This window comes from Trachemys scripta, chromosome 1, assembly GCF_013100865.1.
Source record: "Trachemys scripta elegans isolate TJP31775 chromosome 1, CAS_Tse_1.0, whole genome shotgun sequence".
In the NCBI taxonomy this organism is placed as follows: domain Eukaryota; kingdom Metazoa; phylum Chordata; order Testudines; family Emydidae; genus Trachemys; species Trachemys scripta.
This window is the reverse complement of record NC_048298.1, coordinates 40,837,768-40,850,455: the sequence shown is the minus strand read 5'-3', so window position 1 is coordinate 40,850,455 and position 12,688 is coordinate 40,837,768. Positions and strand designations below refer to the sequence as shown.

Sequence of the window (12,688 nt, the reverse complement as noted above, 5' to 3'; positions counted from 1 at the left end):
CATCCAGACTCTGAGCCCCTTCCCATGTCAAAATAAGCACCTGTGGACTGGAAGCAATTGCAGCAGACCCTGGGGTTTGTGGTTAAAGTCCTTCTTAAAAACCTCATCTTATTTTCTGAAACTCCTTCTAAAGCAGGTAGGGAAGTTTTACCATATGTGTGTTAAACCTCTCTCTTCTCAAGGGAGCCAAATTTATCAATCTGTTTTGCTTTCTTGAGCAATTCTTTTTTATTTGGGCCCTGAAGTAAGGCATACCCATCCAATGTAAGGGTTACGTTCATCTCACGAACATCTTGGGCACCTTGGGCTCCTGGAACTGCCAGAGCTCCTCTTAATCTCCATTTAAGAGTATCCTTCTCTGCCAACAACTCATTCTCTTCCCTTCTATTCTGCAATTTTTCTATCCCTCTGAAATCCTCAGGTACTTTATCCATTTCTATCCATCGTCTGTCTAAATCTTGCTCCAAACCGTGATGGGGTGCACTCACTCCGCACTGGACAGGGAAGTGTTAACTCCTCACTGTGGGCTGAGGAAATCACACCCCCGCCTCCCTACTGGGCATGCTCAAGGTGTAACACCAGTATAAAAGAAAGCAGCCCAGCTCAATCGGGGCTGGCCATTGGAGAGGAAGGATATCTGTTACAGGCTCCTGCCTTGGAGCTGTAGCAGCCCCTGAAAGGAGAAGCCAGAGACACCAAGACCCTGGAAGATGCCCCACTGCCTGTGGGCACCCCAGGAATTTCAGAGCCAGTGGGACCAGCCCAGGCAGAGGAACCCCAGAACCCCAAAGTCACTCAAACCATGGATGCAGGAGTCATGATAGGAAGCAGCCCAGCGGAGGGACTAGCCATAGTTGGTGTGTTGTGGTTGGATCCCTGATGACAATCTCACTCGCTGCTGCCCGGGATGAGACCCAGTGGATTAGGGAGGGCCCAGGTCCCCCTACTCTGGCCACCCCACCATCCCCAGGTGGTGGCCCACCCCTTTTCTGGCTCCTAGGTCTCACTGCCCTGAGAGCCAGGATATGCTATTGAATCTGGCTGCTAGGCCGCACAGCTCCACAGGTAAAAGCCACTTGGTGGACTTAAGCCTTTAGGCCTCACTTCCTAGAGGCAGAGGGTGGCTTGGGGGACAGGGTGCTCTCATCCCACAGTGGATGGTGACCCTATACCCGATCACACAAACCTTTAACTTTTCCCCTTTCAAAGTTTATTGTCTCTTTCTGGGATGGAACCACAGGCAATATATGAAATATAGTGTGTGTATATATATGGGAATGTCAAAAATGCAATATAGTGCCTGCCACCACGTCCTCACTGAGCCAGCTGAGGGTCTCTTGCAACTGATTGATATCTTGTCTTTCCCATTTTGATTGATCAAATGACCTTCTCTCTAGGTAGATGGCAAAGGTAGTGGAGCAAATAATTAAGCAATCAATTTGCCAACACTTGGAAGATAAAAAGGTGATAAGTAACAGTCAGCATAGATTTGTTAAGAACAAATTGTGTCAAACCAACCTTATATCTTTCTTTGACAGGGTAACAAGCCTTGCACATAGGGGGAAGCGGTAGACATGGTATATCTTGACCTTAGTAAAGCTTTTGATACAGTCTCGCATGACCTTCTCAAACAAATTAGGGCAATAAAACTTAGATGGACTGACTATAAGGTGGGTGCATAATTGGTTGGAAAACCATTCCCAAAGAGTAGTTTCAGTGGTTCACAATCAAGCTGGAAGGGCACATCAAGTGGAGTCTGGTTGGGATTAGTTCTGGGTCCGATTCTGTTCAATATCTTCATCAATGATTTAGATAACGGCACAAAGTTAATTTATAAAGATTGCACATGATATCAAGCTGGAAGGGGTGGCAAGTGCTTTGGAGGATAGGATTAAAATTCAAAATGATCTGGAGAAATTGTCTGAAGTAAAGAAGATAAAAGTCAATAAGGACAAATGCAAAGTACTCCACTTAGGAATGAACAATCATTTTGTATGTGTGCAACTAGGAAATGACTGCCTAGGAAGGAGTATTGCAGAAAGATCTGGAGGTCATAGTGAATCACAAGTTAAATATGAGTCAACAGTTTAACACTCCCCCCCCCCCAATATTCTGGGATATATTAGCAGGATTAGCTCGTGTTGTAAGCAAGACACGAGAAGTAACTCTTCCGCTCTACTCCATGCTGATACGGCCTCAACTGGAGTATCGTGTCCAGTTCTGGGTGCCATATTTCAGGAAAGATGTAGACAAATTGGAGAAAATCCAGAGAAGGGCAACAAAAATGATTAAGTCTAGAAAACATGACCTGTGAGGAAACATTGGAAAAATTGGATTTGTTTAGTCTGGAGAAGAGAAGACTGAGAAGGGACATAACAGTTTTCAAGTACATAAAAGGTTGTTACAAGGATGAGGAAGAAATTGTTCTCTAACCTCTGAGGATAGAACAAGCAGCAATGGGATTAAATTGCAGCAAGGGTGGTTTAGGTTGGACATCTAGGAAAAACTTCCTAACTGTCAGGTTGGTTAAGCACTGGAATACATTGGTTGTGGAATAGGGAGATTGTGGAATCTCCATCACTGGAGATTTTTAAGAGCAGGTTAGACAAACACATGTCAGGGATGTTCTAGATGATACTTAGTTCTGCCAGGAGTGCAGGTGATTGGACTAGATGACCTCTTGAGGTCTCTTCCAGTCCTATGATTCTAAATGGCATGTAAAGGAAGTAAGTTATCTCTGCTCCATGTTTCAAATGAGTTGGCTGCCTCATGGTTAGGGACAGGAGTTAATAATCCCTGTCACAATGTGGGTGAAAACCTAAGTGGAAGTATAAATGAAAGAAACTTAACACTCACTACTTGATATTTCCAGATGTCGTGACTAGCAGTTTTCTTCCATGTGCAGGAAGCAGATTTTTCCTCACAGAAAAGGGGAAGATAGTTTGGCCTCTCTGTAACCTGTGAAAGCTTTGTTACAGATGAAGGCAAAACTGAAAGTGTGAAGCTTTTTATCTTGCAGCTTTACCAAAACTCTTATTGAATCCTCTACTCCAGATTTCTGTGTCTGGCTTGTTTGAATAGTATTCCTGACTGCACTTCTCTACTCTTTCAACAGGAAACTTCACTACCTCACTGTCAGCCTGGGAGCACAGTGATCAGAAGGGAACTTCCTTTTTCCTCTTTCAGCTTGTTAACTCTTTATGAACCTTTCTATTTTAGAGAGATGGGTCAAAAACACCTCTCTTCAAAAACACTTCTATACACCTTAAAAAAAATTCTCTTCAAGTGACTAACACAGGTATCTTGGCCGCTTTGCCAAATTTGGAGTAGTAATAGGGTTTCCAAGACCTGAGTGAAATGATTTGTTAATGTTTAATTAAAGTCCCTTTAATTAAGGTTATTTTTACCTCATTATTTGATTTGAGAAAAACAATTTTGTTTTTATGGCTTTTAAGATCATAAACAACTAAAACCAATTTATTATATTTCCCTAAAGTACTAAATAATATAAGAATCAGATTGAGCTTACAATGTAAACCAAATTAATCAATTCATGGAGTTAATAGTATGAATTAAAATTAATAAAAAATTGAGACCCAAAATCAAATTATTACATGATCATAATCCCAAAACTAATATAAATACAAATTACTGAATAGTTGACTTAATAATGCTATTACTATGCAGCTAATTTATCAGTTTATGCTTTTCCTTGTAGAAAGAATGGGTTAAGGCTGTAATCTTTACATATCCAGGAGAACTTTTAATGATCTATGGTAAGATTTGTTTGGAACCTTGGTTAATTGATGCCCAATCATAACTTGTACCATGGGCTTATACGCACATGCTATTATTGGCCCCAGAGGACCTCCCTCGAGATCTGGGCGGGGGGGGTTGATATGCATCCCCTCCAACTTCAGCATGCTCATGTAATCCACGTCTTCTCCTCACATGTGGATTCCTGAACCTATGGACAACCCTCTCTGGAGGCAATGTTGAGAATGCCCCTGCCAAGCCAGCTGACCTTTCCACATGGGAAGGGTGATTTTTCACTGTTATCAGGCTTACTATCTGGGCCTGTGTTACTCCAGCTGTATAATCAGAAGTAATAAGCACAAGGCTATTGTTAATTACTTAAGCAATGTCAGAAGTGTGGAAAACCCTTTACAAAATAGGTAAGATTCCCTACCCTGAGCAGCTTACCAACGGGGCTGAGACTAAATAGAAAGAGCAGGTAATATAAGAGGAGATAGGACAGTGAAAGGGCAAGGAAGAGGACTATGATTATGCACTCACATGGCAGTCTAGTGCACATCTTGAAAGGTTTTCAAAATTTATTGAACAAACAGTAATTATTCAGAGCATAAACCTCTCTGAAGTGAATTTAGAGAAGGGTAGGAAAGAGGCATGGCATTTGAGGTCAGGGAAGGATTTCTCAGCCTTCAGGGAAACATGAAAGAAGACATGGGGATGGGTTTGGAAAAAAGGACACAGGGTACTGAAACAAGGGACTTCACTGAGCAAGAGAGGCCTGGGGAGAAGGGGGTAAAAGGAGATGAGGCAAAAAGGAGTTAATATTCAGGGAGGACTGAAAGACAAGAAATCCTGAGATATAATCCCAGTTGTACCATTGACTCGCTGTGTGTCCTTGAGAAAGTCTCTATCTCTGCCTCAGTTTCCTCTTTGGTAAAGTGTTGTGAGAATTAATTAGCTAGCAAGTACAGTTTGAATATTCAAGACAGTGTATAAATAAATATATTACAAATATTGTAAAAAGAAGAACAGGAGTACTTGTGGCACCTTAGAGACTAACAAATTTATTATATTGTAGTATTTCAAGCAATGAGAGTGTCTGCACAGGAGGTTAATGCAGTTTAACTAACCCACCTTAAATTCACACCTTTAGTTAATTTGGATTAATTTTCCTGTGTCCCCATGTAGACAAGCCCTAAATTAGCGATGCCTGTTGGAACTTTCAAGAGTGGGACTACGCAGAGGCCATTCAATGAACTACTAAATATTGTGTTAAGATGGATCTAGATTATGCATTATTATGTGGAACAAAATAAGATATAAAAAGAGCAGTGATCTCTCTCTTGGAGATCACAATAACTTGAACCTGGCTCATACCCCTCTCAGTCAGCTTTACCTGCCCCTACTGCTATTGGAGCTGCAAAAGCTCTTTTGTTTTTAATACTTGATCAACAGGTTGGTGTTTGTTTCGTTTTGATGGCATCTGTGAATTAACTTACATTAACAGCCAAAAAACATATGAACAGCAAATTAGATTAGAAAAAAATCCTAAAGTAAAAATCCTGTTTATAACATACATATAATTGTAAATAATGTTATAAGAAATAAAAAGGTAAAAAGCATTCTTCTTACTATGGTAATTCCAGTAATTGTATGGGAAAACAATTTAAAATGTGGAAGATGATGAAAGCAGCAATAAAGAAAAAGTAAAACTATTTCCTCTGAAAGAACAATAACACAGGCCACGTCTAACTAGGTTTGTATACTATGCTTATTGCAGTCCTGAGTGCTTAAATGACACTAGCACATGTTCAAATTTATGTTTCAAATTTATGATGGCTATATTTTGCTCCATCCTAATGATGTGATTTAATTAGGATTTCAAACTTACGAGCACCTTGGTCAGATTTTTTTGATTAAGTTCTGTATTGGTGTCTCATGTTCTCCAAGATTCAACCCTCTAGAGCCCACAATGGGTCAAAACAGCCATTCTTTAACGCTACTCCAGTGAAAGACTGAAGCTTTGACCTTGTACAAATACAATCCCCTAGTCTTTTCTCTTTGAGAATGAAATTTCTAGCTTTTCAGCTCACAATGAGTCCATCAGCCAGCCACTGTCCCAGATAACAGTCAAGTAGCCAATTCAGTTCAGTTTCAACAGAATTTAGCAGCAATTTACAAACATAGGAAGCCTAAACAGCATGCCTAAACAGATACTACAGAAAGCATCATTAAAGATTCAGAGGTATACAAAAGACCAGCAGGCAAAGCATTTGTGCAAATGAGCTTTCCTCCACTGGACCAAAACACTTGTTTTCTTGTGAATTCTATAATCTCCAGATGTGGATGGCACACACAAATTATGAGACCAGCAGCTGAGCCCAGATTTGCCTGAACTAATTCCCTCATGCTCCTTGAGGACCAAATATGAGGGTCTATTTTTTAATGGCCACTTTTTAAGAAAAATAATATACTGTATTCATTTATCAAAGGAAGGAATGATATCTAAAGGAATCATGCTTTCGCTTTCACCTGTAGCCCCTCTCCTGTACAACTGACCCTGTATGAAGTTGTTCAACATAGGGTAAGTCTGCCTCGTGGCTTTTTAAACAGCTTTAGGAAACTTGACCTGCGTTATGTGTCCATGTGTATCACATCAGACCAAACCCACTTAGACAAACCACCAGAAACAAAGTTTTATTCTGTAAAGAAACACAGAACAGGATTACAGTCCAGCAGCCTTCTCTCTACTTGCTTGCCTTGTGCTTCCAACTTCAGTCAGTGTTGAAACTTCCTGCTGGAAGGACAGAGGGGATTTTGTATAACTCAACCCTCTTACAAATATGTTCTAATTCCCACAGTAACTAAACCCCAACACAAACAAGCCAATGTTCTCATTTTCTGTCATTTAAACTCCTCTCAGGGTACTCTTTAAGCCCTTTTTGGTCCTACCTGTAAAGAAACGTAGAACAGGATAACAGTCCAGCAGCCTCCTCTCTGCTTGCTTGCTTCGCTCTCACAACTTCAGTCAGTACTGAAACTTTCTGCTTGGAGGGCAATGATAAAACCAGGAAGTTCTCCCAACATGTCGTAACTTGTAGTCCACAACTTGTAGTTCTCAGAGCTGCTGCTGAAGGACACGACCTTTCACCCCCCCACTTTTTTTTTTTTTTTTTTTTAAAGAGCCTATTTTTTGGCTCACAGATGCCCATTCCTGGCATCCAGTCTTGTATTAAGGCCCAAATCCAGCAAAGAACTTAAGTCAATTGGACTACTCATGTGCTTAAAATGATGCATATGCTTAACTGTTTTGCTGGATTGCAGCCTAGGGGTCAAATCCCGTTAAAGTAAATGAAAAGACTTTTGTTGACTTTAATAGGCATAGTTAGATCTGGTCTTAAGTCCCTGGTGAATTCACAGTGCTGTTCTAATATGGTTTGCTGCTAAATATATATTTACTTATTTCAACTTTTAAGTGCCTCTACTTCACCATAGGCAATTATATTAGTCAAAACAGTAAGTCCTTGAAGACTGGGGCCAAAGAAATGCCTAATATAGTGGTTTGAAACAACTGAACAGAACTTTTGAACAATTTCATGTAAATTTTTATTGTTATTTAAACATATATTTAAGGGAGAAAATTGACTTCTGCTGTAACTTCAGATGAGTTAACCAAGAGATTAACATGTCCCAAACAATCTATTTTTGGTATTACAAAATACAGCCACAATTTTACAAACACTGACATATGAGTAGTTCCATTAAGCTCACTGGGACTACTCTCACATGTGTTAAGTTATTCCTGTGCACAAATGTTTGCAAGATAAAGGGCCTATATTTGGACAGATAATGAAATCTGTAGCTGAATGTGGATTACATATTTTTGTTTTTGACCAAAAGGCCTCACCTGTTTAAAACACAGAAGAAATGAATTAAAATATTATAAAAAGGTTTATTAGTAGTATAATATTGTTTAAAACAGAAATTGTGTATAAAGGAAATTCTCTAAATCTCCTCAATATTATTTATTTGCAGTAGCAGTAGGCACTTAAGGATACAAGAAGACAACCTCAGGTTTGAAAAGCTTATGGAATGATTATGATAAATTTTACAAACTGTATTCTAAAAATGTTTTATTTTATGTTTAAAAACTTAACACGCTTGCAGTCACAGAACATGAAATGCAATTATTACAATAAATGGTCAGGATCAGAGTATTGGATCCTTGGAAGTTTATCTTGATACATGTTCCCTGAGTACAATTAATCTACAGATGAAACAGGACAATTCTTTACTCCAATTAAGTTAGTCATGTTAATCAATAATTCAGATAACAGCTTTATGTCTGAAGAGTTATGCTTTTGACCCAGCAGGGATAGGCTTAGTTATTAACAGTTCATTTGTATGAGCCTGATCATCACCTTTATGCAAAAATGATGCCATCTCTGGAATCTGAGAGAAATAGTTCTTTGCCAGGATATGTTTGTGCTTTATCCTGTGAATAAATACCATTTCATATGCCTGAAAGGTAAGAAAATCCAAATTTTATTAAATGCAATCAAAATTTCTTATCTATATGTTGCTATATACCCTGTATAGTATAAACACTGCACTAGTGAACTACAAACTGTTTAACAAACCAAACCATAACATTCAAATCCAGACATGTTACTTAATGCAGTAAGATACAGCAGAAGGTAGTCGTCTTTTAAGGCCTCAGTCTGGAAGGTACTGAGTGCCTCCTGTGAAGTGATGACTGCCTTAAACTCCTATTAAAATCATTCAGCATCTCCCCAGACTAGGTCTCTCTACATTTCCTTATTATCTTTTGAGTAATGTGAATTTATTTTTTATTATTATTATTAGTATTTTAAAATTTTGAAAATCAAGAGGAGACTGGCAATGCTTAAACTTGTGTGTTTCTAAGCTAATATGTAAGGAAACTGTACCTTAATTGGAACTGGACTGAATCTTTTATAAATGCTCATCAGGGCATACCATTTAAATCCATTTTGTAGCATTTTATGCAACCTTGGTTTTGATCCAGTGTTCTATTTCTAGAAGTTCAATCAATTACCCAACATTCTGCAAGGTAGAAATGTCTACAAAATACAGTACTATATTTAATTTGATACTAGAATAATTAGATTAAATACACAAAGGGCGCTGTGGGTTAATTGAAGCAGCACCGGAATTTCAGTTTTCAGACTGCAGTTCAATCCAGGAGTGTTGTTAATGAAATCACTTTCACAGACCTTACTAAATTTCTGGTGATTAGCAACCCACACAATCATAAACAAATTAACTCTGACATTAAATGCAATGTTACTCTCTTACTCTCCCGACTGTCATCACTAGTAGCATGGATAGCTATTGGAAGGGAAATGTTTAAACTTTTAAAATTGAAATTAAATAAAAAAAAACCATGAAAATATTTTGGGTGAGGTTAATTTTCATTTTAAACACAAACTTAAATTTGGGGCCTCAGCTATTGGAGACTGTTCCTTTGTCTAATGACATCAAGATTGGTACAGTCAGGCCAGATATCCACACAATCAGAACTTTTGCCAAACAGAGGGCAAAAGGGATACTGCCAATTATAAAAACACCAATATGCACAAAGGAGAAATTGAGATTCCAGTTGCCTGAGCAGCCTTGTTGATTTAATGCAGGAGTGAGGACTCAAGGAAGGAACTCAGAGATTCCAGTTTGAAATTTATTTTATCTTTTAAAAAGTAATGCCACTAAGTAGTGCCATATGCCACTAAGAATTGAACTGGCCACCAAACAGCCACTACATGGCAATGACCTTAGGACACTACCAACATAAACCAGTAGCCCAGAGACAAAAGACTGTAACCCATTTTACCTGATACATCTAGTTCTTAAGAAATCTCTTGAGCTTTGAAATAATAAATATTCCACTGTATTAAGTCTAGGTTCCTCAGAGTGGGACCTCTACCAAACTACTGCATCTTTAGATAGAGGACTTTTCTTTTGACAAAATGTGTAACAGTTTCAAGGCAGTAGTTTCAAGGATTTCCTTAACAAATTATTTTAATTTAATTTATCTTTACTAACAGAGAATAGCAGATTTTGTGACATCATCAACACAGAACAGCACATAAGCTTTTACAGTCTAATTGCAGGTGATCATAAATCAAATAAGTGTCGGTGACACTTAAATGTCATCCTTTTGAAAAAGCAGATGTGGACAAGCTTACTAAGATCAACAAAGGGGTAGTCATTATCACAGAATCATAGAATATCACGGTTGGAAGGGACCTCAGGAGGTCATCTAGTCCAACCCCCTGCTCAAAGCAGGACCAATTCCCAACTAAATCATCCCAGCCAGGGCTTTGTCAAGCCAGGCCTTAAAAACCTCCAAGGAAGGAGATTCCACCACCTCCCTAGGTAAAGCATTTCAGTGCTTCACCACCCTCCTAGTGAAACAGTGTTTCCTAATATCCAACCTAGACCTCCCCCACTGCAACTTGAGACCATTGCTCCTTGTTCTGTCATCTGCCACCACTGAGAACAGCAGAGCTCCATCCTCTTTGGAACCCCCCTTCAGGCAGTTGAAAGCTGCTATCAAATCCCCCCTCATTCTTCTCTTCTGGAGACTAAACAATCCCAGTTCCCTCAGCCTCTCCTCATAAGTCATGTGTTCCAGACCCCTAATCATTTTTGTTGCCCTCCGCTGGACTCTTTCCAATTTTTCCACATCCTTCTTGTAGTGTGGGGCCCAAAACTGGACACAGTACTCCTGATGAGGCCTCACCAATGTCGAATAAAGGGGAACGATCACGTTCCTCGATCTGCTGGCAATGCCCCTATTTATACAGCCCAAAATGCCGTTAGCCTTCTTGGCAACAAGAGCACACTATTGACTCATATCCAGCTTCTCGTCCACTGTGACCCCTAGGTCCTTTTCTGCAGAACTGCTACCTAGCCATTCGGTCCCTAGTCTGTAGCAGTGCATAGGATTCTTCCGTCCTAAGTGCAGGACTCTGCACTTGTCCTTGTTGAACCTCATCAGGTTTTTTTGGGCCCAATCCTCTAATTTGTCTAATTCCCTCTGTATCCGATCCCTACCCTCCAGTGTATCTACCACGCCTCCCAGTTTAGTGTAATCTGCAAACTTGCTGAGAGTGCAGTCCACACCACCCTCCAGATCATTAATAAAGATATTAAACAAAACCGGCCCCAGGACCGACCCTTGGGGCACTCCGCTTGAAACCGGCTGCCAACTAGACATGGAGCCATTGATCACTACCCATTGAGCCTGATGATCTAGCCAGCTTTCTATCCACCTTACAGTCCATTCATCCAGCCCATACTTCTTTAACTTGGCAGCAATAATACTGTTGGAGACCGTATCAAAAGCTTTGCTAAAATCAAGGAATAACACATCCACTGCTTTCCCCTCATCCACAGAGACAGTTATCTCATCATAGAAGGCAATTAGGTTAGTCAGGCACGACTTCCCCTTGGTGAATCCATGCTGACTGTTCCTGATCACTTTCCTCTCCTCTAAGTGTTTCATAATTGATTCCTTGAAGACCTGCTCCATGATTTTTTCAGGGACTGAGGTGAGGCTGACTGGCCTGTAGTTCCCCGGATCCTCCTCCTTCCCTTTTTTAAAGATGGGCACTACATTAGCCTTTTTCCAGTCATCCGGGACCTCCCCCGATTGCCATGAGTTTTCAAAGATGATGGCTAATGGCTCCGCAGTCACATCCGCCAACTCCTTTAGCACCCTCGGATGCAGCGCATCCGGCCCCATGGATTTGTGCTCATCCAGTTTTTCTAAATAGTCCCGAACCACTTCTTTCTCCACGGAGGGCTGGTCACCTCCTCCCCATACTGTGCTGCCCAGTCCAGCAGTCTGGGAGCTGCCCTTGTTTGTGAAGACAGAGGCAAAAAAAGCATTGAGTACATTAGCTTTTTCCACATCCTCTGTCACTAGGTTGCCTCCCTCATTCAGTAAGGGGCCCACACTTTCCTAGACTTTCTTCTTCTTGCTAACATACCTGAAGAAACCCTTCTTGTTACTCTTAACATCTCTTGCTAGCTGCAACTCCAAGTGCGATTTGGCCTTCCTGATTTCACTCTTGCATGCCTGAGCGATATTTTTATACTCCTCCCTGATCATTTGTCCAATCTTCCACTTCTTGTAAGCTTCTTTTTTGCAGTTAAGGTCAGCAAGGATTTCACTGTTATATATATAGGACTATTTTTATGAAGCAGTTATAATGGACCAACTGAGATGCAGAGGATCTAAGTGAAAAATTTTAGTCACAAGGTTCTAATAAAATGCAAAATATACGAAGAAAAATTGCATTAGTTCCATTTTACCTCTTGAAGGTTATGCAGCTTGAGATGTGCTTTTGCCTCATCTTTAGTGAGGAGGACTGTGTTCCATGGAGACCATTCACAGTGCTTATCCCATCTGACCGTAACCAAATCATGGAGATCATCCCAGGCACTAAGAGCTGACTGACAACCCCAAATGTTCTCCACCATGTACTGTAGATCTTTTTGCTGTAATTGAAAGCAGGTTGAAAAGAATAAAGCATGCTTAATTCTACCAGCAAGTCACCTTACCTATCCACCACTTAGGAAATGCTTTGAATTAGAATTATTTTGTGTACATGCCACAGAATAATTTTGGGTAGAGGAGGGTGAACATTTGAGTCATCTAGCTCACCCTACTACACTATGGGGTGGCAGGATTGATTTAATTTGTCTTAGATCATCCCTAAAAATCAGATTCTAATTTATTCTGGATTTTTCTGCTGATGGCACTTCTATATCTTCTATTGACAGGTTGCTTAATTGCTTATAATTTTAAAGTTTCTTATATTTAATCTACATTGTCCCTGCTCCTGTGTATGCTGATCCCTACTTGTTTGGTCCTTGCTTATTAATAAAT

The 12,688-nt window shown here is 40.0% G+C and overlaps 2 protein-coding genes across 5 annotated transcripts in view; both read right to left on the bottom strand.

Moving 5' to 3' along the window:
* Nucleotides 1-6,823, bottom strand: part of LOC117876240 (V-type proton ATPase subunit S1-like) — a gene marked incomplete at its 3' end in the record, with an annotated part of 70,823 nt that extends 64,000 nt beyond the window's left edge. For both annotated transcript variants that reach the window (XM_034768195.1, XM_034768203.1), the window contains 1 exon segment: nt 6,706-6,823.
* A 1,043-nt stretch (nt 6,824-7,866) lies between these two features.
* The window catches only part of IQUB (IQ motif and ubiquitin domain containing), a 50,227-nt gene continuing 45,405 nt past the window's right edge, over nt 7,867-12,688 (bottom strand). For all 3 annotated transcript variants that reach the window (XM_034768039.1, XM_034768058.1, XM_034768048.1), the window contains 2 exons: nt 12,112-12,297; nt 7,867-8,274 (listed from right to left, as the gene is read on the bottom strand). In XM_034768039.1, coding sequence (XP_034623930.1) covers nt 8,107-8,274; nt 12,112-12,297 — 354 coding nt within the window. In that variant the 3' untranslated portion in view covers nt 7,867-8,106. The remainder of the gene's footprint in view (nt 8,275-12,111; nt 12,298-12,688) is intronic.